The following is a 27,799-nucleotide window of genomic DNA, read 5'->3' on the forward strand; positions in this document are numbered from 1 at the left end:
CCAGCACCCACACCCACGGACATTCAAACTGCTCAAGCAAGCTCATCACTCTGCAGCCAGCCTGCCTCAGCTGCTTTTTATTTTACTAGAAAATGTCAAGGTTTGACTCAGAGCTGGATGCTATGGGGATGAGCTTTCCACGCATCCAGCCTGCCACCGCCATGCCAAATATGCAGAGTGACTGCAAACCGTGCTTTGCAAGGCGCTTCTGTGAGACACTGTCGGTGCTCTCTGTGGCTGCTTTCCCACACGTCTTCAGCTGTGGTAGGCAGCAAACAGCCTTGCGTGGGGCCCCCTGTGCCAGACAAGCTCTCAGCAGCTCAGCAAGGTGCTCATGATCTTTAAAGACCACCATCCTACCTTTCTGCTGGGTGGGAAGGTGGATCACCTTGCCAATAGAAAAAACAGACACTAAATTTTGACAGTGAGTGCAGGGGTGCAGTGTGGCCAGTATAGCAGCTCATTCTCCTTTGACCCCAATGCACACCAGAGCTCCACTTCAAAGTGCAGTTGGGTCAGACACTGATTTTCCAGCCTGCAGCAATGTGATGCTGCAGACTTCGAGTGCCTTACTCCCCTAAGGAGCCTTGCAGTACACTCAGTCTTTTGTTCAGGTATTTCTTCTCCTGAAATTGTGTTTTTAACTTGGCTGCTGGTGGGTCTTGCCACCCGTGCAGGAGACCAACGCAGAGGCCCAGTGCCCTGCTGTCCTCAGTCCTGCTCACTGGTACGTGTTCAGCTGAAGTGGCAGGAATGCAGCTTCTCTCTGTCACCTCTGCTGCCTCGGCGTGTGGGGACACCTCTGAGGCTATTTCCAAGAGGGAATCTGTGACGCTCTGAGCACTTGCACGGCTCTAGTACTCAGCCAAGGACTGAGGCTGATGTTTCTTTCCCCTTTCCTCTCCTCTCACATGCAAGGAGAGGCAACTAACTCTTGGGTTAGTGCGTGTTAAATACTCCTTTGGGGAACATTGGACTGGGTACATTACTGTTTTCCTGCCAGCCGGGAAGGCTGCTTTATTGCTTGGCTCCATCCTCTGTGTGGGCTAAAATGATGCGCCTCTAGTGTTCACTTTTGATACCACTTTTGGGACATCAGAGCTGATGCTGTGGCTTCCTCGAATGGTTGTAAGTGTGGAGGTTGCTTGTTTCTTTCTTCTGGATAAAGAATATTGCTTGTCTTAAAAGAGCCTTATGTTTTGATCTCATCTTTGGTGATGCAGCAGGGACGATCTGCCCCATCTTTCCATGGGATGCTTAAGACTAACCTTGTAGACATCAGAGAGGTGTGAAAGCTGTGATAAACATGCAGAAGAATCAAAAGGCTTTGCCTAGACTCAGCTACACGAGTTCTCATCCAATTTATCTGGTATGGTTTTGGCTTCTTTATGTCTTCTCTATCTGATTTTTGCACTGGTGCTTTGTCCTGGGGGTTGTTACTGCAGCTGAATCTGCAATAGATGATATGTCAGGTATGTGCCTCTCCAGTGCAGTGCTTATTTCCAGTGCACTGTCATGCACCATCATTACTGTGGTTTTCCCTCACATGTAGCTCCTTATTCCCTTCATGGCAGTTTTACTTCCATCTTACCACCCCCATTTTGCTGGCTCACCACATTAAAATAAGTGTCTCTCCTGGAAATCAGCAGTGCCCACAGCTTTCTGACTGCAATAAGCTTTCTTTTGTATCATTGAGTTTCCTCTCTTCTCTATAACAATTTTTTTCTCTTAGATATTCCAGCAAATATGCCAATAAATTATTTAGTTCTTCCTTGTTAGTGGCGATTAGATCTCCCTTATGCCAAATGAACAAAGTGCTGCAGTGAGCAACCTTCTCAGGGATATGTTAATAAAGCCATGATGCACATGCTTGTCTTCTCACAGTGCAATTGAATGTCTTCTTGCATATGAATAGTCCCGTACTCAGTGCCCCAAACTGGCCTGTATCTTTCTGTTGCCTTGCAAAGACATGCATATGCTGTCTTGTGTTTTGTTGTAGCCAAACTTACTGGAAATATGCCTCTACCCTTTGAATAAATAGAAGAGTGTAGGTTCACTGGCAAAGAGTCCAGTGGTTTTCTTCCAGTGCTGTATTCACTCACACATTGCTTTTTAATACTGTGAAAGCTACTGTGGTTTTTTTCATCTCTCTACACAAGTAGCTGGGAGCCTCCGATAGCTGTTTGGCAGATGTTAACCAGAATCAGACGTCCCAGCTAGAACAGCAACAGAAGGAAAATTCAGTGAACAAGAAATCAATACCAAGAGCTGTAAGACACAGCAATGCACAGACATATATGAACCATTCAAAAAACTCACAGGAGAAAAGTGACTTTCTCTGAGAGTAAAAGTACAGATTTTTCTCATTCTTTAAGGCATTTTGATTTCTTATGTTTGCTGTTGCAAACATTGATTTCTGCTTTTTACATTTTTTTACAACTTTTTCTTCTTGCTGCTTCCTTATATTTTGCTGCTGTTTTGAAAGACTGCATTTAAGCTGAAGGGTTTTTTTCTGTATTTTTATCTTATTTTTGTTCCCTGTTAAGCCAGAGAATGAGCAAGGTCGTAGAACTTCTCTAGAAAAGTTCACTCGCAGCGTGGTAAGTTCCTTTTCTTTTCCCTCCTCCCTTTCCTCAGAACTTCATTTTCAGTTGGGGAAATGTGGATGCTTGACTTTTTATCTCATCCTTTATTTTTGCAGCTAGCATCTTTGCAGCTTCTCTCTTAATACCGTAGCTCATCTAAATAGTAGCTCTAAAGAAGGGACTGGGGGGGAGGGGGGGCAGGGGGGGAGAAATGGCATAATGCTCATTCTAGCTTATCATCATTGCAAAAGCAAATTGATTTTTGTCTAGAATTAAATGCAAAGTTTTGCTACATTCCCACTACAGTATTTGTTGTGGCTTTTCCTGGCACAATGAAGTAGAAGAGCATGGTTCTCATAGCTCCATTGCAACAGTATCCGTACAGTTCCATCGTGCATGGATAATGATAGTGTCACATACATATCCACCCACAGCACTGCAGCCACTTCCTCCTTGCCCCCATCTGTCAGTGCTCATGTAAATAGTGATGTGCGATACTCCTTGCCTCGTTCATGATACTGGTACCGGAAAAGGAGCACAGTCACAGCAAGAAACATAACACTGTTAAACCTTTTAGACAAGGGGACAGTGGGACCTCAAGGGCAGCAGGCAGATGTCCTCTGTCTTTTGTCCTTCATCAGTCTCCAACCTCCAGCTGGTCTGTCCAGAGCTTGGACAAGACCTGCTTGCCCCACTTGCTTTCAGGGATCTGTCTGTGCAGCAATTTTTCTACAGAACAGGAAAAGCAGGGAGAAGGGGGCAGGACCAGAGGCAGATACTGCGAGTGGAGTAGCAGGGATACTGGGCAGCACAGGCTGTGTTTTGAACTGCATCAAAAGCAGCGTGACCAACAGGTTATGAGAGGGGATTCTGCCCCTCTACTCTGCTCTCATGAGACCCCACCTGGAGTGTTGCATGCAGCTCCAGAGTCCCCAGGACAGCAAAGACATCGACCAAATCCAGAGAAGGACCACAAAGTTGATTAGAGGAATAGAGTACCTCTCCTACAAGGAAAGGCTGAGAAAATTGGGTTTGTTCAATCTGGAAAAGTGAAAACTTTGATGTTACCTAATTGTGGCCATCCAGTACCTGAAGGCAGCCTACAAGAAAGACAAGAGGGACTTTTTACAAGAGCACAGTGAGAGGAAAAGGGCGAATGAATTCAAACTAAAACAGAGTAGGTTTAGATTAGATATTAGGAAAAAATCTTTGCTGTGAGGGTGGTGAGGCACTGAACAGGCTACCCAGAGAAGCTGCAGATGCTTCATCCCAGGAGGTGTTCAAGGACAGGCTGAATGGAGCTCTGAGTAACCTGGTCTAGTGAAAGGTGTCCCTGCCTGTGACAGGGGGCTTGGAACTAGATGATCTTTAAGGTTCCCACCCAAAGCATTCTATGAGTCTGTGATACTCTTGCATGTGTGTGTATAAATGTATATTTATATGTACACTACATACACACATGGTATATAAATATAGCACCTTTGTATATACTGAGAGAAACAGGAAGCTGTGCAGGTAACTGTGAGCTGCTGTAGAGCAAATAAGCCGAAAGCAGTTCTTCCTGACGCTGCTGTGCTACTGCGCAAGCAAACCCAAATGTAACATACAAAGCTTTGTAGTACATCCACTGGCAGACTTCCTGGGGAATGTATTTATATAGCTAATGCATATGCACACATTTAAAATATGTTGATACAAAATATATCACTATGCCCATCTGCATATTTACTACTTTCTAAGAGTCTGCCAGGGAGAGGAGTAGGAAAGAATTTTTTTTTTTTTTAAACAAACTATGCAGAAATATTTACACCGAGTGGTAAATTCTGCTCCCAGATTTGCCAAGTACATGGAAGAGTAACTCTCACTTTACTAGACTGGCTGGGTTTATAGTTGCATAGCCAAGGATGGATTTTTCTCTTGCATTTGATTTGAAGGGTAACTTGACAAGCTCAGTTTGGGATGCTATGATTAGAATGTAAGTAGCTGTAAAGAAAATTATTGTAGATTGGTCGGCACTGTGGTTCATTTTTGTCTTACTGGCTAGCATACTGTAAATATTTTCTTTCTCCTAATACAGATATAAAATCTCCTCTTCTGATGGCATGGTAGCTACCAGAACTAGGAAGGGTCTGAATATTTTATACTTTGCATTATGGCAGTTTGTGATTGCGATCAGATGAGAAAATAGTCACTACATTGACATGTCCTCAGAGGACAGCATTACCAAAGTGAGAACTTTATGGCATACTCAGGGGACTGAATTAAGACAAAGTTAATTCTGTATGCTCTAGTTCTCCAAAATGCACTGCAGCTCCCCAGCTGTGTAGGAGTGGAGCAATTCAGCAGTCCATACTTCCAGGGCTCCACTGTGCTTTAGTGGTTGCTCATTACAGGATCACATGTTCAAGCTGGCCCTGCACAGTTAAATGCATGCTTAAGGTTTGGCTGGAACAGACCCCCAGTTTGTCTCCCCTCAAGGGAGGAGCACTGAGCCTATTTTGGAAGCAGATTAAGATGAGGTCACATTTCCAGTGATGGCTGTAAAGAGAAATCTCAAAAACAATAAGGGCTAAAAGTTTATTTGCCTTAAAGAGCCATAACTGAGATGAAGTAGTCTCCCAGATTGACTGAACTACTAATTGCCTGTGGATCTGGGCCATCTCTAGACTGTGCTGCTCTGTTTGGCACTGGGAGGACCAGTTGACCCCTGGGGAAATTTTCAGATTTGGCTGTAGCATGTGACCCAGCATTTTGGGAAATCACAGAATTGTTACAGTTGGAAGGGACCTCTGGAGATCACCTAGTCCAATTCTCCTGCTAAGGAGCAGGAGAGCAAGTTACACAGGAATGTGTCCAGGTGGATTTGGACTGTCTCCAGAGGGAGATTCCATGGCCTCCCTGGGCAGCCTATTCCAGTGTTTGCCACCCTCAATGTAAAGCCGTTCTTCTTCATGTTGAGGTAGAACTTCTTGTGTTTCAGCTTAAGGCCATTTCTCCTTGTCCTGTCACTGGGCACCCCTGAGAAGAGTCTGGCACCATCCTCTTCGCACCCACCTTTGAGATATTTGTATGTATTGATGTGATCCCCTCTCAGTCTCCTCTTCTATAGATCAAACAGGCCAAGGTCCCACAGTTTCTCCTCATAAGAGAGGCTCCAGACCCCTCGTCATCTTTGTGGCCCTCCACTGGACCCTCTCCAGTAGCTCCTTGTATTTCTTGTACTGAGAAGCCCAGAACTAGACAGAGCACTCCAGATGTGGCCTCAGGAGGGATCACCCTCCTCAACCTGCTGGCCACACTCTTCCTGATGCATCCCAGGATACCATTTGCCCTCCTGGCTATAAGGACACACTGACAGTTCATAGTCAGCTTGTCATCCACCAAGACTCCCTGGTCCTTTTCTGCAGAGCTGCTCTCTAGCAGGTCAGCCTCCAGCCTGTGCTCATTCTTGGGTTGATTCCTCCCCAGGTACAGGACCCTACACTTGTTTTTGTTGAACCTCATTAGTTTTCTCCAGCCTGTCAAGACCCTGCTGAATGGCAGCACAGGCTTCAGGTGTATCAGCCCCTTCCTCCCGTTTCATATCATCAGCAAACTGTTTTTGGGTGCATTCTGTCCCTTCATCCAGGTCATTGATAAGCAAGTTGAATAAGATTGGACCCAGTATTGATCTCTAGGGAGCACTGTCTACAGGCCTCCGACTGGATTCTGTTCCACTGATCATGACCCTTTGAGCTCTTCCATTCAGCCAGTTCTTGGTCCACCTCACCGTCCATTTATCCAACCCACATTTCCTGAGCTTACCTATGAGGATGTAATGTGAGACACTGTCAAAAGCCTTGCTGGAGTCAAAGCAGATAACACCCACCGTTCTCCCCTCATTGACCCATCCTGCCATGCCATCATGGAAGTCTATCAGATTGGTCAGCATGATTTCCCCTTGGTGAATCCATGCTGACTACTCCTGGTGACCACCTTTTCTTTTACATGCTTGGTCATGACCTCCAGAATTATCTGTTCCATCACCTTTCCTGGGGTGGAGCTGACCAGCCAGTAGTTTCCCAGGTTCTCCTCCTTGCCCTTTTTGAAGATGAGAGTAACATTGGCTTTCGTCCACTCATCGGGTGCCTCTCCTGTTCTCCATGACTTTTCAAAGGTGATAGAGAGTACCTTAGCAGCAACATCTGCCAGCTCCCTAGGCACCTCTGGGTATATCCCATCAGGGCCCATGGATTTATGGCACATAGGTCTGCCTAGCCAATCTCTAACCCAGCCCTCTGTGTCCAAGGGGAAGTCTTCCTTTCTCCAGCCTTCCTCTCTTACCTCCAAGGTCTGGGATTCCCAACCTCAGCATTAAAAACTGACACATTCAGTAATTGGCCAGGCCTTCTCTGTGTCTTCTGTCACCAGGACATTTATCTGATTCAGTAGCAGCCCCACATTTTCCCAAATTTTCGTTTTGCTGGTGATGTACTTGTAGAAACCCTTCTTGCTGTCCTGATATCCCTTGCCATACTTAATTCCAAATGGACCTTGGCCTTCTTTGTCACATCCCTACATACTCTGACTGTTCCTTTAGTCCTCCCATGTGGCCTGTTCCTTTTTCTACATCCCAGAATCTCTTTGGGATTTGCTTGAAGCTCCCTGCTCATCCAAAGGGATCTTCTGCCCCCTTTGCTTGATTTTTTGCACATGGTGATACACTGGTCTTGAGCTTGGAAGAAGTGATGCTTGAATATTGACCAGCTCTCTTGGACCCCCTTTCTTCTAGAGCCCTTCCTTTTACATCATTGTACTCAGATTTGGAGAACTTTGTTCCACTAACATTGCAGGTGGCATAGAGCCAGAGCAGGAGCATGGAGGTAGAGGTTCATGATCCCTTCCTTGCTCAAAATACTGTACTTACAGTGTTGCTTTCCATATCAGAGAATGCTGACTTGTAGCCAGGAGGCCAGACATGCCCAGCTTCTTAGACAGTGAGTCTTCATCTGAGTGAAAAAAAACCAGACTCTCTAAGTTTGCCTGTTCTGGTTGCTTGGGTCTCACTATCTGTTGATTGACAAAGACAGGAGAAAATACAACACTTCTGAAAGAGAAACAGTAAAGGTTTGTGTTGACAAACTGGGAAGAGTATTGCAGGCTTTTTGTCTCTTACTTGGATTAAGCCCCACCCCTGAAAAATCTTTCAGTGCTTCCAAATTGGTCCTCTGCACTGGGTGGAAAGCGGTACACTTGGCTTTGAGAGCACAGACTTGGAACAAGTGGAAGTCATCTTACCCACAGGGCTCCTGCTCATCTGAGAGTTATAACTCAGGAGACAGGGGTTAGCTCCAGACCATTTGACACACTTCAGCAAGACACCATGGAGTTCTGCTAGCCAGCCAGAGGCTTTCCACCTTCACGTGGATCAATGGGGAATAAGAAAGAACAGGGCTTTACATATTTTTTTATACCAGTCTTCAATTCCTTCAAGACCCACTGTCTTGTCTTCCTCGGCTGGATACTTTTGAGCAACAGAAGGCATCTCATGACTAACAAATGCACCCAGTTTTTGCACCAAATCTTTCTGAAAGCCAGGTGCTTTCTGGTCCACATTAAGCACGACACTAACAGCAAGATTTTGACAGGGCAGTTTTCACCATGGTGATGGTTCACTTTTTGCTTCCAGGTCCTTACAAAGTATTAGCTGATACCTTAGTGCAATAGCCAAAAGGGGGTTGTGCCCACTGTGGTCAGGTCCTTCTGTACCAAAGGGCATGGTTTGCAGTGCCTGTCTGGGTTCCCCTTGGAGTGACGGAACATCTGTCTGATCCAGCCCCCAGCAGGCCAGGCATCCTCAGCCTCCTCAACTCACCTGACAGAAGTCTACAGCTGTGATGTCCATGTGTTTCATGGCAGTTTTTTGGTTCCAGGACAAAACATGGTCATCAGTCATCTGGTGAGCATCAAAGGGCCACATCTGCATGGTGGAGCAGAACACTCTCAGGGCACGTGCAGCCCAGCACTGCTGGAGAAAAGGGGTGGCAGATGTCTTTTCTTCTCTCTTCAGGTTTTGAAGAGTCCTCAAAAATACATAGGCGGCACAGTGGTAGGATAAACATCACAGTACCTGACCCCTTTGGCCCTATGCCAGGCTCCTGTGCTCTTCTGGAATCACAGGTATAAAGCTAGGCTGGCTCTTCCATGCTCTCCAGGACGCCCTGGGGAACAGTCGATGTCACGGACTTGTAGAACTGACAGTCTATTGCTTTGGAGCACTTACTAATCCACCTCATTTAAAAAAGGATGGCACTGCACGTGGTGGCAGGTTTATCTTACTACAATTCTCCTTTTGAATACAACAAGGATTGACATTATGAAAGCAGAGTTAGCCTGTCTTCTCTCCCAAGTGAAGATAAATGGCATCATAAAAATCAGACACCATGTATCATATATGTTATAAATAATACCTAGTATTGAGGTAATAACTTAATTTTAAAGACACACATACACACAAATCCATACATCTACATCTCTCTCTTCTGTCATATTTCATCATCTTACTAATTAAAAGGAGCCTGCTATACTATTTTTAGCCCTGCAGTCTCAGCCTAGCTGTTTAAACCACTGTAGTTTCCCATCTGCTTTAGAAATTATTTAATAATCAGATAGACAGGAGCTTAGTTCTCATAAGCTGAGATGATCCTTCAGGGCCAAGAGTAGAAGGAAAATATATTTTAATGAGTACATTTAGGGGAACTACTGCTGCTTTTTGTCTCACAGAGGAAGCCACCAAGTCTCTGCCTAACTTGCACTGGTAGCCATTTGCATTTAATAAAGGAGGAAACAGGAGGGGGGTTCTTTGTTGCATCTTGAGCTTTATCTCTAAAAGCAGCAATGGGTACTCCAGCAATAACAGTCAGGGATTAAACCTATGGATACCAGTCTGAGCAGGTAACTTAGATAAGTCTGGGCCATGATACCCAAACTTGAATTCAAACTTTCCTAAAATGACTGTATTCCAGGGAAGGAATTTTCCCTGGAAGAAAACAGGTGTTAAAATTTCTGACTCAGTATCCAAGTGGTGACTCAGTGCTGAGACCTCTGGATTTTATCCCCAGCTGGTATTTCTTTAAGAACAAAAGGCACTCCCCACACACGTACCACTTTTGGGGGGATAAGAGGTCTCCGTCTTTGTGCTTTAAAGGACAAGATAGTGGCCAGAGTAGTGATCTGTTCTTTAGGCAGAATTTTTACAAATTCTGGCTGAACTGACTGTTGTGGAACACTGTTAAGCATTAGGTTCCTGGACTGGAAAAGGGTCTTTACATGAAGAAAGCAAAGAATCTCTTGTGTGTCTCTTACACTGCCGGAGGACAGGGAGAAGAGTTGCACAACCTGGGAGAAGCAAAAGGCGTTTGCTGTCCAGGGCCCCTTGTGAAACTCAGCCCAAGTGATGGAAGGACCTGTCAGCTCCAGACAAAACCAGCATCAGCCAGAGAGTGCTCCACAGGACTGAGGAAGGCAAAGATGCAAATGCCAGATTTCTGGCTGGATGTTGGAGTCTGTGGGAAACGCTTTTCCTGTGTTTTCCCTGCCTCCTTGAAGCCATAGTGGTCCAGTGCAATGTATACAGAGGTGTGATGTGCACAGGCCTGCTGTGGGTGCCTGCAGTTTGCATGTGATACACTGCAGGCTGTGCTTTATCTTTCATATTGCAATCTGTAAAGAGTGCAATACTTAACAGGAAAACCAGCGCTCCTGCTAAGTCCTGGAGGAAATGTGAGTATGTAGTGAGACTAAAAGACTTGGGATATTTATTTCAAAGTTAGTATACCAGGAGACATCAGATACAGAGGAGAGATGTGTGAAATGTATCAGGGAGTCAGGTATGAAGAAACAGGAAGCTTTTCCAAGTGGTAAATTCAACACAGTGCTGGAAGAAAGGTGAAGGATGAGAGGGTCTGTGTTCGAGCTGTGTGGGAAGCAGACTGTAGGTTAAGGACACAAGAATGAAAGTTTTCAAATGACCCTTCTTCAAATAATCCTGGACATTTTAGATGGAGCATTTTGTACAGCAAGTCAGTGAAAACTGAAGATTGTCTCAGTTCCCAGGCACAGGGTAATAACTGGATCGACAGACTGGCCCAGCTTCACTAACCATAGCAGGCAGAGGTGCCACAGGCAGAAGGAGAAGCTGGGAAGCAGGAGCTGCTTGTGTTAGCAGCACCAGCCTAGTGATTTTGTATTCTCATCCAGAAGCATTGTAGACAAAGTCCCACATGACATCCTAAATGGCTGTGGAGCCAGTGCTCCACCTCGATTTCTCATGCAAGGATAACTCTTCCAGAAATAAGAATGACTGGAGATCTTGTATTCAATGTATTTATCATGCTCCATGCCCAAGATGCTTTCTGTCTGGAGCCTAAAATACCCTCCTCCTCCTTGCAGTGATGAAAACTGGCATTATCATGGTAGCATTTCCTTTGCTTTAGTTTTCTGGTATCTTTCGGTAATTTCATACTGAACAATTCTTGTCTCAGGATGTAAATGCATCCCAGTTCAGTGCCCAGAGAAATCCACAGTTGCATGTTTCATTTCAGTTCCATATGTATCTGCTCTCTTGCATTATACAGGTATGAAAGCCTTTGTTTCTGCCTTGACTGGCTGTCCCTTCCTTGATGTTCTCAGCTGTCTCCCAGCTCCATGTTGTCACTTTTGTTTTTCCCTACTGCTGCTTCCCCATCTTCTTGATGCTGAGCTTCACTCCTTGGCCACTGCTACTGCCTCATGCTGGTTTTTATGTCTTCTTGGTTTGCATACTGTTGGATCAGAGTTCAAGTCAAACTCACTCCTTAATTCTTGAGTATGGTGTCACACATGTGAAATGTGTTGATGGAATCTTATCTTTCTCAGGTGAACTGTGTGATGTTTTGCACAGCTGTGTCACTGTGATGTCCTATAAATAGTAACCATGAAAGCAGTGAAGAAGGTGTAAGGCTGGAGAAAGAATTGCTGCCTGATGTCCTCTTTTTAACTGGTTTCTTGATAATCTCATAAAGCTGTCATATATTTACCAGCATTCCCACTTTTTCACTTTCCCAGCTCTACCAGCTTGGGTAAATAGATCACAACATTTGAGGATATGGAAAGTATTCACAACCCGCAATAATGACAAAGGTTTAAGCTGTTATTGGTAGAGAATAGTAGTTGAAAAAGTGGAAGGTATAAAAAGATGATACACTGACATGCTGGTAAAGTGGCTATCAGAACAGACAGCTAGAAGGGAAGGGATACAGGAATGGATTCCAAAGTTTCTTCGATTTGGCATCAAGAAAAGACATCTGGGAAAAGGGTTATTTTTATCTTTGGAAGATATTTTACTTTAAAGGAAAATGTGCTTACTTCACTCCAATCATTACACTGGCTTTTACTGAGAAAAGGAACTTGCATTACTTAGGTGATGGGAAGCATCAGAATGTACCCAAAGCACAAAGGGGATGCAGCCCATGTTTGCAGGGTGCCATGTGATTGTTCCCTTACTGTGACAGCCAGCCAGTGTCCACAGCTGGGGCTGCAGAGGCCCGGGTGCATGGCCTGCACGCCGCACGCACTGACTCGCCACTGCACCACGTCTGCTCTTGGGATCATCGTGGTACCTTACCTGCTTTGGTAGGGGGTAGGTTGCAGGTGTCACACGTGAGCTGCACAGTCTGCTCTATATACAGGGGCTCCTTTAAAGGGTAAGTGTGTTCATTGTTTCTAGTCAGTAAGTTATCCTTCACTCCTTCCTAAAAGCACTGCTGTGTAGTGCTGCTGGTGCAGGATGGCAGCTTCCTTTTGCCCCTGCGAGGGCAAAGTGGGTGAGTGATCTTTGTGCATACCATTTGTGAAGTGCTTGGGAACCCTTCTGGATGAAAGGCACTATACAGAGTTCAGAATACACCTACTATTAATTTCATGTATTTTATTAGAGCCACACACAACCTCTGGAAGATAAAAGCTGGTAACTTCTCACTACAGACAGGTCTAACTGCGGATCCTAAACCATGACCATAGCAAGGTGTTTGGGAGAGAGGCTGTGCTTAGCCCCTGCTGTGATTTCAGCCAGTTTTTTTTTGATACTCCAGAGAGATTTGATATTTCAGTGGTGCTTCCATTTTCCTCTGTGTGAGATATTTACATATCTGGTTCCCAGTCATGCTGAAAGCTGTCAAACAGGCTGAGTCCTTTCCACAGAATCACACCCTGCCCAAGAGCCAGACCAGCAACATGCAGTTAGGGCATTTCTGAGGTGGCATGAAAAAACAGCCTGTTACACGATTGTGTACTGGCTGCAGTGATCCATCTGCTCCTCTGTCTTCCTGGGTTTTTGTCAAAGGGAGAAACACATCCTGGATTTGCAGTCCATGGACAGCTTCAACTAATGCCAGAATTGGCTCACTCCCAGCTACAAGGAGCCCAGACTGCACCACAACAGAAGAGGATCTTCTGGTGGGATGGTAGAGGAGGACTGCAGCTATTATGAAGCTGTGGTAGGAGTGGGTGAATATGGAGGTCCTGGTTTGTGCCATATGCAGTGGTGTACTGGTATTTCTCCAAGCAAAGTGCAATGCCTCATTTAGGAAGTGTAAGAAATCCTCACAACTTAAAATAGGAATAGATTATACTGGTTTTAATTGGACTGAAGCTCTGAACTGTTCCCCTAAGTGATATGAGCTAGAAGAGCAAAAAAGCAGTATCAGATGTGGGAATGTAACCCATGGTGGTCAAGCTTCACTGTGATGGGCAAGAATGGCAAGAAGCTCAGGTAACTTGTCAGCCAAGCCTTAGAAGAAGAGTGGGGCCCACTCTGCAGGAGTTTGGGGGTAACTTATGAGACTGTGCTGGCAAGAACAGGTGAGAATCCTGCATGCTGGGAGTATCTGGTCCCATCTTACCCTCTACAGCCACTTTGCAGCTCCTGTTTTCAGTCTGTGTCAGTGTGTAATTGGTGGTACTGTCTGCCACATTTTGTGTGTTAATTTATGTTACTTAAGTTCATAGTTATGTGTCTGTGTTTGTGTTGAACTAAGTAATTTTCCTGTATTGTTTGTTTTTAATTCAGTTTCTTATTTAACTTCATTAATTTATGTTTATCTTTTGTTGACAATGTATATTTTAATTTAAAAAATCTAATAAAAAGAGTATTTTCAAAATGGCACCAAAATAAAGCTTCCCCAAGATCTGCATTGTAATGTAACATTGAAAACCAAACAGTGCTGGCAGTGCAAGGGCCATGGCAATCTCTTCAGGAGTAAAATTTGGTTGCAGGATGTTGTCAGCCCACTGCCAAATTTCTTGTGGTATGTTAGCTAAAAGATAGGAGAATGGAGCAGTCCCTGTGATGATGTGAAAAACCTCAGATTCAAGGCGATGGAAGGAAGATTAGCTCACCTCCAGTGGAGATGCAGACCAGCCCCAGCTGTCTGCAAAGGGGGATGGGGGCAACAGTGCTTCCCAGGAGATGACTTCTCCTGCAGGAAGGTGATCTTCTGGTTGGAGCAAATTGAGCAGCAGACTGGGAAAAGGAGAGTCCCGAGCACAAAGGAGGGGTAAAAAGAAAGAGGTGGGGCCAGCTGTAGCAAACAAAGCTCCAAGCTGATGTGTGGAAATCGTGGAGGTGAGCAGTCAGTGTGAAAGCACTTTGGTCTGTACTGACACGACAAACGGGAGCCTGTGCTGCTATCCCTCCTCTCCCCTACTGCTGCAGCCCCAAAGCTCCTTATGGGATAAATCCAGCTGGATGTTCAGGTAAGTTGTTGACAACACGCATGAGAGTTCTGGCTTGTGCATGCTGGGGGTGAGGAATGTCTGCATGCTACATACTGAACTGTGCTGTGCTGGGCAGAGCACATCAACATTGTGTGAAGCCACAGGTAGTGGACAGAACTAAACTTTCCATTTAACATTATTTTTAAAAGATAGTTCCCACTCTTTGCTTCTCTCCCAGCTGTGCAAAGTGCTGGTTTTCGCAGATAAAAGCAAGGAGCAAGATGGAAACTCTGGTGGCTCATACAGGAGGTTTGAAAGGAGTGCTGTCCCTTTTTTGTGTCAAATCCCAGACACTTTTTTTTCCCTCTTGGCTTCTTCCCTATGTTAAATTGCTGAATTTTGCTTCATTAAAATAATTGCTGATTGCATTTTACACTTTAGCTTAGTAGCTGCTCAGCAAAGGCTCAGCCACTAAAGATGCTAAGCATCTCCTGTGACCTACAGGTTAATCTTTATTTCACTGGGCCTCAGTGAGCCCTGATGGTCCACAAGTCCTCTCCCTGACACATAGCCAAGCAGTAGGATGGCCACATACTTGGAAGTAATATTCTGGGAGACAGTTTCATTAGGTTTATTAAGAATTCCCTGATGTTTTCCTTAGGTTACTCCAAATTCAGATTTTACACTGCCTTTAAGAAATGGCTCCTTTCATGGGGTTGTTCAGGGGCAAAAAAAAAAAAAAAAAAAAAAAAAAAGATTCATTCAGCAGCATAGAGAGAACTGGACATTACCAGATGCAGTGAAGCTACATGTCATCCTTGCCTGTAAGCTGTGCAACAGCTCAATTGCTTGCAGGATGTGAGGGAAGAGGAAGCCTTCCTTGCATCCAAGACGACACACAACATATGCCATACAACATATGCCCTACTGCTTGTGCTATGCTGTTTGAGTGACAACAGTCTGGGCTTTTAATTGTCGTAACCCTAATTAGTAGTGACAAATATTTTGGGACTGGAGGACTAGGGATTTCTTTATAGGCTTTAGACCCCATGTAAAAAGTTTACTCCTCACATCCACTCTAATCTTGCCTTAAGTTATTCAGCATATACATGTGACACAGTAAAAGAAGCACTGAAGTGTGCTGAGCTTGAGATGGTACACTTCCAAGTCCCCGGCCAGCACAGCTTAGATGAAATTTCTCCTGGAAGTATGGCAGTTGTTGTTGACATTCTCTTTCAGTGGGGAAAGGAGAGGTAGAAATGTAGGGGCAGCCACAGGTTTAATGCTAAACAAAGACGCGTGGAAGGAAGAAACAATTTATTTTGGTTGAACGTTTTTAAATAAACTAGGTGTTGTTTGTGCCAAACTTTCACATCATAATAACCTGAAACATCCTTGCTCTGTCAGAGATATCCCCAAGGGAATTCCATCCATTCCATGTGGTAGATGAGACCCAACATGCCCTCCTGGACCTGAACTTTTTTGGCATGTATTGTACCCAATTAAGAACTATTTCAGCCAGCTCCACCTTCTCAGAGCAGCCTTTCACTTGACTGACTCAGGCACTCACACCATGCCAGTCTCAGGGAAGGGTTGTGGGATCACAAAAAATACAGGGGTCCATCTCACCTCTGCTGTCTTGAGGTGGACACAGGCCACCCTCTCCTGGTTACCCAGACACCTCTTTTCTGGACACTAAGCAATGACACTAAAGCATGCTGTTGCCATCCTGGACTCTTTGGTCATGGACACCCTCTTGGCAAGCAGGGGCAGGTAGGTTTGAATGGACTGTCTGGGGGTCCTGGCTGCCTGGGGAGTGAGCCGCTGCCCCTTTCCAAAGGAACCATCATGCGTGCTGCAATTAGGCTTTTCTCAGCCAGCTGATGCAAACCTTTTGTGTCTCAGGATGGGCTTTGTGCCTTAGAAGCCCTGGAGGGCTAAACCTGAAACAGCGATACCATGGGCCAGCCCCTCCACTGGTGTAAATCAGCAGCACTTCTGTGAAAACAACTGAGTTATGTTGATTTATATCAGCAGATGGATTGCAGATCCCATCCAGCTTTTCCACCTGTAATACGTTTTGCTCCCTTCTTGTTCATTTTAGTAATAGAAAAGAGATGCCAGTTTTCCTAATGAAATGCAGTTTTTTCCTGATCCTCCTTATTTTAACGAGGATGTCTAAGATGGGAGAATCCCAGACCAAACACCTGCATCCCACCCAACTCCAGCCTGCCTGTATCACTCAGACCCATGCTGCAAGGCTGACACTTGGCCCTGCATTGGGTTGAAACAAAATCCCCTACATCAGTATGCCTCTAGTTGAGGGCCAAACATTACAGCGCTTTTGCTTGTAGTCAAAAATGTCACAGCATTAATCCTTCTATGCAATTTCAGGGATCCTTTTGCCATCTGTCCTAGCACAGAGGTGAACGCAACAGCCGAGCAGACAACATTGCTGCTTGCTTCTTGCTGATTTAAAACAGAGCTTCTTGCACCCATCTGTTTGCATGTCCCTGTGTGTGAGGCTGTTCTCTGGCACGGTTATCCTCCCAGACAGACGGGCTTTGCTCTGGGGACTCATCCCAGCCTGCAGGCGGGAAGTTTGCTGCAGTTCCCAGGGTAACGCCTTTCCCATGAGACGGGGGAGCTGCAGATGGAGGCCACTGCCTTTCCCCGCAACGGGAAGCAGTTTCCACTGGGAAACCCGTGAGCGAGTTGTTTTTTGCTCTGCGCAAACCACGGCCATTGGCTCCGTTTCCAACCCACCGCCTTCTCCAGGTCAGCTGTCCCCTCTCCTCAGCCTGGCCCACTACCGGCGTTTCTCCTTCCTGCTTTGAACACAGGAATGTTGAAATGGGAGCGGGATGTGGAACAGTGTTTGCTCCTCGGCCCTGCTGGAACCTGACGCAGGGAGCTGGCGTAGCCCCAAGCCACCTGCCTGTGAGAAGATAACAAGAGGAGCTGCCTGGCGCAGATTAGTTAGAGTCTGACAGAACAAGGCATTATATAAACCAAGGCTTATTTGTTAATTTTTTTCCTAAGGAAGTACCCAAATATTGGTGGAAACTAACTTTTTTCCCCCTAAATTTAGCCATGTTATTCTTCCAGGGATTAACATCCACATCTTTACCTTCTTCCTATAAATAGGATTCAGGAACTGATAATTCCTTTGCACTCTCTCTGGTATTCCTTAACGGCAACAAAACGACAACCCAAGCGTCACAACAATGCATTTCAAAATAATAATAATCAAAAATTTTATTGATAGTGAAAAAAAACCAAACCAAAGATATATCTCTTAAATGGTGTGTGTGCAGAGCTCTGGGATGGAGCTGGCCATTCCCATGCTGAGCCCTGCGTGTGAGGCACAGAGCAATGGCTGTAGGTCTCTCGTCCCAGACAGGACAATTGGCATGATGGCAGTATTTCCCACAGCCAACTGCTCGTATACAGAACACGGACAGATTAGGCCGTGTGTGCTCATGCAGCTGAACAAATTATTTGGTGAAAGTCACACATCTCAGTAATGAAATGTGGCTTCTGTAGAGAACAGCTACATCCTCCTGGAACAGCCCTACATGGAAAGAGATTAGAAATCAAAGGGAGTTGGGAAGTGTTTCTTTTTTCCTAGAGTGTTAACTTGTTTAAAAATATTTATTTCAAGTAGCCTGCTAATTTTTACATTTCAAATTTTTCTACATTTTGCACATATTTTCACTGTATAATCCATTTTTCTTGCTCTTTTTGTGGCTCTTTCTTTGAAACAGCAATCAGTAAGACTTCCTCTTGCAAAGGAAATCTTGGCTAAATATAGTAATGAAGAGGAGGTTGTTTAAGAGCTGCTAGGTATTCTGCAGCTCTCTGGTATTCCCTGAATGTTTATTTCAAGCAAGACTTTTTTTTTCCTTTAAGAAAAACATCATTTTTCAAGAGGAAAGCTCACCAAAGAAACACAGCAACTGGTGCAATACCTGAAACAGTTTTTCACTGTTTTATCAGTAATTGCAAAGCTATCCGTATTCCGTATGGGGATATACCCTGTCTGCAAATGGAGAAGACTAACTCTAGGTCTCGAAATAGGTCCTGTATGTCCTTTGCTCCTGAAAGCAGGTGCTGCATGGTCTAAGCCAGAGAAGGGGTTCAGATGTGCAGGTGACCTTCCTTCTTCCTAGTCGTTGGTCCTGCCAGTCAGGGGGAAAGCTCATGTGGATGACAGCAGGGCATGAGCAAGGCATGCATTGGTGGCTTGGAGGAGAGTACAGGGAGAGCAGGGAGGCCAAGTAGGAGTGAACAGGCACCAACCCAGGAGGCAAGTGACCAAGGAGTGTGAAAAGGTGAGTGACAGCAGGGCAGGAACAGGCTAAACTGTTTCTGAAATTACTTTTTCCCTATTCCTGTTGCTGATCGATGCTGTGCGGGTGATACTGATTCACAGACTGTGGGAGGGACATCCCAGTTTTCACAGTAGCCTCGGCTGTGCATCCCTCCCCAAGCTGGGGTAGAGCTCTGCACCAGCAGGATAGTACTAGGCAGAATGAGTAGCAGTGAGTGTAGGACAGGGCTTTGCTTTCACCAGTTCCCATGGAACTGGAGAAGGAAACATCTTCACAAAATAGAGTCCCAGGGCACAGCCTTGAGTGATAGCCGCTGGATTTCACTAGGCGCAACTCGTCCTTGCCAAACCACTTGCCTGGGGCAAAACTGCAGGCACATTTAATGCTGGGGGCAGGCTCACCCCACATCGCCTGCCTCCCTTGTCAGGAGAGCCTCATGTTCTGCTCTGGGGGAAAGCCCCTGCCCCTCACTCCCAGAGAAACCATCCCGTGACATCACTTACACCTCTGGGTCTCTTCTGTCTGTTTGTCCCTCCCTCCAGGGAAAGTCTCTGGCAAGCAAGCGCCTCACGGGCCTGATGCAGTCCTCCTGACGGCTCCAGCCGACTGCCCCGTGGGAGAGACAGCTGGGACCACTGCCGGGGACGGGGCATTTCAGGGAGAGCAGGTCCCTGCAGGGTAGACAGCCTGAGCAAGTGGAAGCAGACAGCCGCGCGCCAGTGGAGCACCTCTCTTCACAGTTTACACCAACGCTTCTCTGTCTGTGCAGCTCTGTAAGGACGCTGAGCTCTGTGCAGGTACTTTGTTTCCAACTGAGGTTTGGAGGAGCACATTTCACCATACACTGGAGGTTGACGAGGTGAGGGCTTGCTGTCTCGTTATTTAAGGAAACAGACCCAAACCACAGCTTGGAGAAAGAAGAGCTGAGAGAGATCAGTGTTTTTCCACATCTCTTCCTGGCACAAACGTGACTGTAATAAGATGGCGCTGCAATCTCACTTGCTCCCTTTCGTGTGGCCATCTGGATCCAATAAAATATCTGCTGGAAGCTGCTTCTCCTTCTCACAAAATCCCAAATGCATTTCTCCTGCAGATTCACTGACTTTAACTTTGTTTTTCTTTCCTATGTTTCTTCTCCTTTAAAGCAATGAAAAAACTAAAGGCACTATTTAAGTTCAGCACTCATTGTCCTTCCAATAGCATGTAGCATGTCCAGAGATGATGGCCAGATCCTCAGCTGAAGTCAGGAGAGCAGGAGTGGTTTTCATCACCTGAGGATCTTCCCCCTTGAGTCAGACTCCGATCCTGGTGCAAATTCTCTGATGTCGGCGGAATCGTTCTGCATGTGCGCGTAGTGCAAATGTGATCAGACTCCGCCTGATGCTTAAAAAGCCATGTTTGAGATGTGCAATGCGCACACGAGAGCACACACACAAACACACACATGGTACTTTAAAGCGAGTTGGTTTATATTTTATTTACTTTTCTATTTATTTAAGGTTTTGCATACCTAATCAATGATGGATGTTCAAGCTTTTCTCCAAGCAAACCAAACCGGACTTCAGCTCTCCAATCAGAGAGGGCCAAAATTCACTCATGTATCCAGGGAAAGGCAACTCTGATGTGGGCAGGTGTCAAAATTCAGCCTACAGTGAGGAGGGAATTGATGGAGATGGGACCAGCAGAAGCAGGATGTGAATGGGCAGGGTGCTGGGTGCCAGGTGACCCTCCCTAAACAGCAGCACACCCAGCTGTGATATCATGCTCAGACAACTGACCCTGCTGAGAAACATCATTCTGAGAATGAAATGGTACCATTGGAGGAAATGAGCTTCCACTAAAACTCATCTGACCTACAGCCCATGAATGCAACAGCAAAAGATGACCCAGTAGCTTGTTTCAAACTGTTGGGGGTATGGAGGTTAGGATGAGGACAGGATTGAAGTGACTTTAATATAAAACCCACTTATACTAGCTGCAGATAGGAAAATGGCCTCCATTCATATACAGTACATTATCTATATATGAAAAGAATTTCAAGACTCAGCTGACTTAGTACCACAAAACCTCCTATATTTTGTAAGCAGTTCAGATCTGAAGCATACATGAAACTAGACACTTCTTGGTCTTCTTCACTCATGCCAAGGCAAATTGGCTTTTTGTACAGGTAGTAGAAACTGTTATATAGCTACAAGTCTGCATTCCTACCTAGGCAAAACCATCTAGCTAAGTAGACAACTGGCTATCAACAACATTCACTTCTGACACAAGTATTATTCTAATATCTAAGGCCTATGTATGCAAAAAAACATGCCAGCATAGTTTCTGTCAGAAAAAGGACCTTCCTCTTTGCCCATGACAGCTCTCATTCTGGTATCTCTTTTCTTTCCTGCAGAAAAGTCCTAATATCAATTATACCTAAGGTCCATACACCTGCATGAATGTACAGTAGAATACTGAGTATGATGTTTGTTCTTTACACATGCCTATACTCTAAACAGCCTGCTGTCTGAGGCCTTCAGACCAAATTCATCCTCCATATACATGACACAAGTGAGTTCCAGGACTGCATAACCACCATGAATGTCCCGGACATTCATGTGGTCCCCTGCCTCTGAAGAGGACATTTTGTCCCCTCTAAACTGTCACTTAGCTGTCCTTGCAAGACTCATTTGTCCTCTGTTGCCCACCCAGCCAAAGGGTCCCCTTGGGAAATAGCAGGTCTTTGTGTAATAAGCTCACTTGTCCATTCATGCATATGCATATGTGTCCCCTTGGTCATCCCTACGAAAATGCAGAGGTCATCTCTTCTCAGAGCCTTGTCGATGGTGTTTTTATCTCTGTCAAACCCGCCAGTGCCATGCATCACTGGAGCTCTGTAAGCCAACAGCTGCTCGCACTCTGAGCTACTCTGCTGTCAGTGCTGCCCAGCCACAAGGCATTTCCCATGGGAGGTCTGTCTTTTGAACCCTCAAACTGGTCTGCAGAGCATTCCTGAGGAAGATGTACATATGAAACATGAAACTGGTGTGTAGCAAGGAGCAGGGATGGTAAAGTGGTACATGTGGGTCTCTGCTTTGCAGTGAGTTCCTGACACTGGAGAGGTCGTCTCCTGGGGGAAGGATGGGGTAACTCCATGGAGGTGTCCTGCGGCATGGGGGCATATGTGGGCAGGACTGGAGGATGCTGGCAGGTGATGGGAAAGGTGGAATTTGGGTTATGGTCTGTGCAGGGAGCAGAAATACCATACTTTAACTTGGGGATGGGCTGCTGCTCTGTGAGCAAAGCACTCTGCTCTGTCTTTCAGCTTTATTCCTGCAGGATGGTCATGTTGGCTGCCACAGTATTTTGCCTGTGGGGAATATTCCGTGTTTGAACAGTTGAGCACATAGAGGGAATTCTTACAGACATGGAGAGCATGCATATGGGCGTGCATCAGGGGGCCTGGATGCTGAACAGCTTGCCATTTAAATGCACACTCGTGCAAACTAATCTGCTCAGCAATGGCTAGCTAAGCGGACAGAGCTTCATATCCTCTGGAGGGAAGAAAACTCTGCTCTTCATTTCCTGACTAAATATATCCAAAACAAACATGAGAGTAGACAAGGCCTTCTCCTGGGAATATGTATGAACTGTTCTTCCTAAGTCTTTTACTTCACATATGGTGATACTAACATGTAACTAGTTCCACATGAACTGCATCCTTGAATTATTGCTTTTTAATGACGTTGCTTATTCCAAGTGATGCTACTCTTGTACACCCAACACTATCCCATTGAGCATTGCAAGCAGTAATCTGCTACTTTGTAAGTGTCCACTGTCTTCCAACTACCTCGTCATGCTGAAGATGAGTTAGGAAATCAGCTTTCCACCTCTGTTTATGTTCTAAATGGCATCAATTCAAGGAAAGACAGTCTGGAAAGCTTTTACAATGTCCATGCTGTACAAGCTAGCTACAAAACTTCCCATACTTACAAGGCTATGGCTGTGAAATATGGCTGTGCACTGTTATTTGGATAATAGAGTATCCAGAGTATTCATGGCTATTGTGGCAAAACAGCAGCAGGACAAGCACTAGGAAAGGTTCGACAAGCCAGTGTAGACAGCGTTAGGCTGAAGCAAATGGATTAATGTACTCTCAGTATAACTCAGCACTAACATCCCATAGAGTACTGTAATAAAATGGTAGCAGGGCAGCCATAAAAAGTGGCAGTAAGCTGACATAATAATACCAGAATAAATGTAGCAATAAGGTAACACAGGCCGCTGCAGTAAAGTAGCATTTTGATAATGCAGCAATAAGACACAACAGGATGCTGCAGTAAATTAGTTTGGGGAATAAGGCAGTAATAACAGCGTGTGTGGACAAACAGTGGTACGTTTGTACCAGGTACTGCAGCAATAAAGATAACACAAGGTGTCCTAGTAATAAGTTACTACAGTAACAACACCATGATGCAACTGTAAAGTTATATCAGGATGCTTCCATGCTGCAGTCAAATCCTACAAGAGGTGGTAGTGAGACAATGAAGACAAAATATACCCCGTTTCAGACTGCAGAACTTGAATCAGTTTTCTGCACCATAACCCAAATTCTGGAATAATCTCAGCAATACCAATCCTCTCATTCCCACTTTCAAGGAAGCTGAGGCAAGATTGTTTCCTCATCCAGACTATTATTTTGGTCTAAAAATACAAAATTGACTCATTGTCTCTTCAGCCAACTTGTCACAGACTGTGGTGAAGTTCTTTGTTTAGTCCTACTCAGGTGAAACCCTGGTTTTGGTAAGTTTTTTGCCTTTGAAAGGATTTGGCTCTCTCATCTTCTGGCATGGGTGATGCTTTTAGCCTAAAATTATTTCTGGTTTGGGTGGGAGAAGGGGAACCCAGGTACAGAACATCTGACTGTACCAGTCTGTTTCCTAAAATGCACAAATAAATGGAGCATCCTGGAAAAGTCAAAGCAACAAGGACCAAATCTCTTCTGTCTGTCATGCAGTCATGCACACAAGAATAATCCTCCTGGAATCAGTGCAAGCCCTGGATGCATCCATGGGCAGGCCTTGGCCTAACCCTGTTCTCAGTGTCTCCAGCAGAGTGACAGAAGCAGTGTGTCTCTCCTTTCCTGCTTTTCTGGGTTTTTTTTGGTTTTTTTTTTTTAATCTAACCTCACCTTCTGTATAAAATGGCCTTAGAAAAAAATTTGTTTGCCATAACACAATATGCAGCACGATGGGCAAGGAATAGGTCTGTCCAAGGAATTTGCTGTCTTTGTACTCTTCAGTAGAGAGGTAAAGCATTCTGAAAAATAACCAGTGTTATACTTGATAATCATCAGGCATAAGGGTTTAGTCAGAGCATCTACATCAACAAGAAGACTTGAGTGGAGTGTGTGTGCTAGATAACAAGATGGTCTCCTGGGAAAAGGATGTAAATAGGGCACCACTGCAGAGTCTTGACTAGCAAGAGTAGCTCACAGCTTCACAAGTCCCAATGGATACAAATTTTCTGCCACATCTTTCTGACCCTGTGCACAACGACTTTGCTTTCCCTTTATGTGGCTTCCTCTGTCTCTAGCTGACTGCTCAGTTCAAGTTTGGAGCAGTGCTCTGATACACCTTGGCTTGGCTCTTGCCTTAAACTCCTTGGCTTGCTTTTATTGTGGTTTAATGATTAAGCAGGATTATTAAAGTAGAGCTCACAGTAGGGTAAGATAGGCTAGGTTATCATGATTACATCGATTAAGCTGTGAGCAATTTTGCAGCTTCCCAGCACTGTTTATAACCTAAGACGGAGAGCAAGCGACGTGGCTGCTCAGCAGAACAGTGAGCTGGTGAACAATACACTATCTTCATGCCCACACGTACTTTGAACTTACTGCTGAGGAGAAATGCTTTGTAGTGAGAAAAGTAATCTCACGGCAGGGGAGAGTCAGACTCGATCAACTTTTTCATGTGATACAGATTTTGCTTTGCCAGCCCCTAACATCTGCAAAGCTTGCAGCTAAAAGCCAGCAACCTCCTAATCCTGCTGCTAAGCTTTGGAAACAAGCTTTTCAAAGGCTGTCTTTACACAGCAATGTTATTACTTGAAGCCTTTTAATGTGAATTTATGGCTATTGCCACAAGTGTCAGTGTAGTTGCCCTCTGTATTTGCAATAGGAAATAGTGGATTCACCCCACACAGAGGGTGGATGTTAGTGGGCAGAATTTAGGGATTTACCAGTGCATTCCTGTCTGGGGGACCCAGAAGACATGCTGAAACATCTCATCTGGCAGAGGACAGCTCTCTTGTGGGCAATGGAATTGTTCCTTGGATATTGCTATCTGTCAGCAGAGATGCTAAACTGAGCTTCTCCCTCTCATCTTTGGGGTCTTAAACCATGCCATCCTTATATAAATAGTAGGTGACAGCTAGCCCTGAGCAGCACCTTCTGTGGGTAGACTAGGAAGTGGAGTAGTGTGGACTGGAATTTCAGGAGGATTGTTTCCTTTTGGATTCTCATGTCCATCCATGTGCAGGTTATTCCCACAAGTTGCACAGCTTCACAGCCCAGAACTATGGGTGTCTGGTTCTTGCCATGGTTCTGCATGAACCTCATGCCACGTGGTTTAAACCACAGCAGATAAAAAAAAATATCGAATGATGCTTTATACAATGCATAATTTCTCCTAAAAGCATCTGGGATTCTGAAATTGCTCTCTGGGGGTCATTTGGGGCCAAAGGAGGCACAGTGGGATTTTCCTCTACAAGGGAAAAATTCTGAAGGGCCTTCTGCCCCTGTGGTGTGACTTGGAGGCAGCCAGAGCTTCTTCTCCACAAGGCCACATCCCATTGCCAGCAGCGGGCAAGACGCAGGGAGGGTGGAGGGGGGCCGGGAGCAGTGGCGGTGGGTGGAGGGGCGCTCCAGAGGGCAGGTCAGGTGGGCTCTGTGGGTCTGTGCTGCATGTGGGGACACGGGCACCATCCTGCAGTGACCCCGGACTGGAGGGGCAGCGGGGCCGGGGCTGGACGGCGCTGCCGTCGAGTGTATCTGGGCTCGCACAGGCACGGAGCCGCTCAGGAGCTGGGCCTGGGCCGCCCCCGGGCAGGGCCCGCAGCCAGCTGGCCGGGCCGGGCCGCAGCTGCGGCGCTGCGGGAGCGGGGCCCGGCTGCCTCGCCCGCGGGCCTTAACCCTTCCCGTGGAACCTCATCGTATCCAGCCGCATAGACAGTGTCCAGCCGCAGCGAACACCGAAAACAAAGGCTGCGCGCCGAGCTTGGAAGCTCTGTCCCATGCCGGAGGCTGCAAAAAGCACCTGGTTCCCTGCAGCACACGTCCGTGCTGCTCAGTGACCCTCATCCTGCACCCTCTGGCACCAGCACCCGAGGCATGGCTCTGCTCCTCCCAAATTAGCCGGAAAGCCGCGCATCAGCAAGCTGGGCGCACTGCTTCACAGGAGAACAAGAGCTGTGGCTCTATGGTTTGGAAGGTCCCAGAGCCGAGCAGTGTTTGCAACCCAAGCTCTCCTCACCAGCAAAGCCAGGCCATGCCCACCTGCAGAGCCTGGAGGTGTGACTGCCAGCGACCCTCCTCGAGGTCTGTGCTGCTTCCCAGATCTGCCTGTGACCCCTCCACGGGAGCTCAGAGCTGCTGGGCTTACATCCTTTAGAGCATCTCTGTTTTCTGTGTGCCACTTGTCTTTGCAGGATGTGTAACATTTGCTGGTTTTGCAGCAAGGGACCAGTACAGGCCATGGAAATCATCACCTTCCTCAACTAGACCCTGTGCTTAGTGCACACAGAGTCCATCGTTAATATCTTGGGAATCAGACTCAGAAAGTTGCAATGTGCAGTCCCTTGTCTTGCTTGACAGGCTTATTTGCTTTGTGTGTTTGCCTTCAAGCCATCCTGCAGCTCTGCTCATCAGAGCAACAGCGCTCCTCCACTCATCATGCTGCCAGCACACCACATCACCATTGCCCTGGATCTTCCCCACATCCCCTTGCTTCAGCATCTGCAGTTCTCAGCTGCCTTTCCTTAACTCTTGTTTTCCCTGATGCCCTCTTAGAGAGGCTGGTCTGTACAAATCATGAAGGGATTGTCAAACTAGTATTTTCCTATGAAAGCTGGCAGAAGAATCAGTCTCTTCACTAAAAGAGACACTCCTCAAGGGCTGCAATGTGCAAGGCTACTGATGCACTTTTGCATCAGTACTTTTGCATCAGATACACACCCCTCACCCCACTTTTTCAATAAAAGTGCATCCTGAGCTCAGGCAGTGGCAGCACCTTGGCAAAAGCAAGTTTCTAGCATTTGCCTGCACACTGTGTTCAAGACTGCTTGGCTGAGCTATCACCTCTGGGACAGCTGGAATCTCTGACACCATTTTCTTTATGTTTGTCTGTCAGTGCAGCTGCATATTTATTTATACATATGGTAGCAGGGAAGGCTGCAAAACTGTCCCTCAGCTGATGCCTGATACCATATGTCAGATCCTCCATGCCAGGACACAGACAGATCTGGGGCATGGTCTGGAAGAATCAAGCTAACTAGAGCTTTCCACAGTCTTAAGAAAGTTTGTCTTGCTGGTATCCTCAGCCAGCCCTGTACATACACTCTCATATCCAACACATGGGGAAAAAAATGTCTTTTTTGTGCTTAGTATGATGGATCATCCACTGGGGGCTACTTGCAAGCCCTATCTTGTAGCTAAACTCCTGAGCTTCTGCCTGTCATGCATTTTGGATAGGTAGCACCCTACCCAAAAATGCCTGTCCTTCTGTGATAACCTGCTTCTGGACATGGAGATGCTCTGCCCTGATGCTGAACTCCTCAGCTGTACCCTGCCTTCCCCTGTGCAAAACTGCCCTCACAGCCAGAGCTGAGCAGAGCTTAGCTGCCTTCTGCCATCCTTTAATTAGACAACTGTCAGAGCTTTATGAAAAGCAGCACAGCAAACCACAGACTTCTAAAATGTGGAAGCAGTGTCGAGAGCAGTGCTAGAGCTATCTGCATCAAATAGGAAATTAAATTGGTAGTGTGGGTTTTCTCCTTCTCACCTGGGGTATTATTGACCTGATGAATATGGTGGCGATCCTGCGTCACTCTAGCGGTGGTTTGGGGGTGACCTTTCTTCTCATCTGCCAAAGCTTTGAGGTCTCTAAT

General features: G+C 46.0%; 1 protein-coding gene across 8 annotated transcripts in view; it reads left to right on the top strand.

Annotated features, from left to right (window-relative positions):
- RGS6 (regulator of G protein signaling 6) overlaps positions 1–23,619 on the top strand; it is a 276,484-nt gene extending 252,865 nt beyond the window's left edge. For 5 of the 8 annotated variants that reach the window (XM_048308531.1, XM_048308536.1, XM_048308537.1 and 2 more), the window contains 2 exons: positions 2,547–2,600; positions 9,945–13,092. In XM_048308531.1, the coding sequence (XP_048164488.1) occupies positions 2,547–2,600; positions 9,945–10,178 (288 nt within the window). In that variant the 3' untranslated portion in view covers positions 10,179–13,092. Of the gene's footprint in view, positions 1–2,546; positions 2,601–9,944; positions 14,358–19,194 lie in introns of those variants that run through there. The other 3 variants (XR_007204599.1, XM_048308534.1, XM_048308535.1) reach the window with 3 other exon arrangements.
- The last annotated feature ends 4,180 nt before the right edge of the window (positions 23,620–27,799 follow it).

This window comes from Corvus hawaiiensis, chromosome 6 (genome assembly GCF_020740725.1).
Source record: "Corvus hawaiiensis isolate bCorHaw1 chromosome 6, bCorHaw1.pri.cur, whole genome shotgun sequence".
NCBI classification, from domain to species: domain Eukaryota; kingdom Metazoa; phylum Chordata; class Aves; order Passeriformes; family Corvidae; genus Corvus; species Corvus hawaiiensis.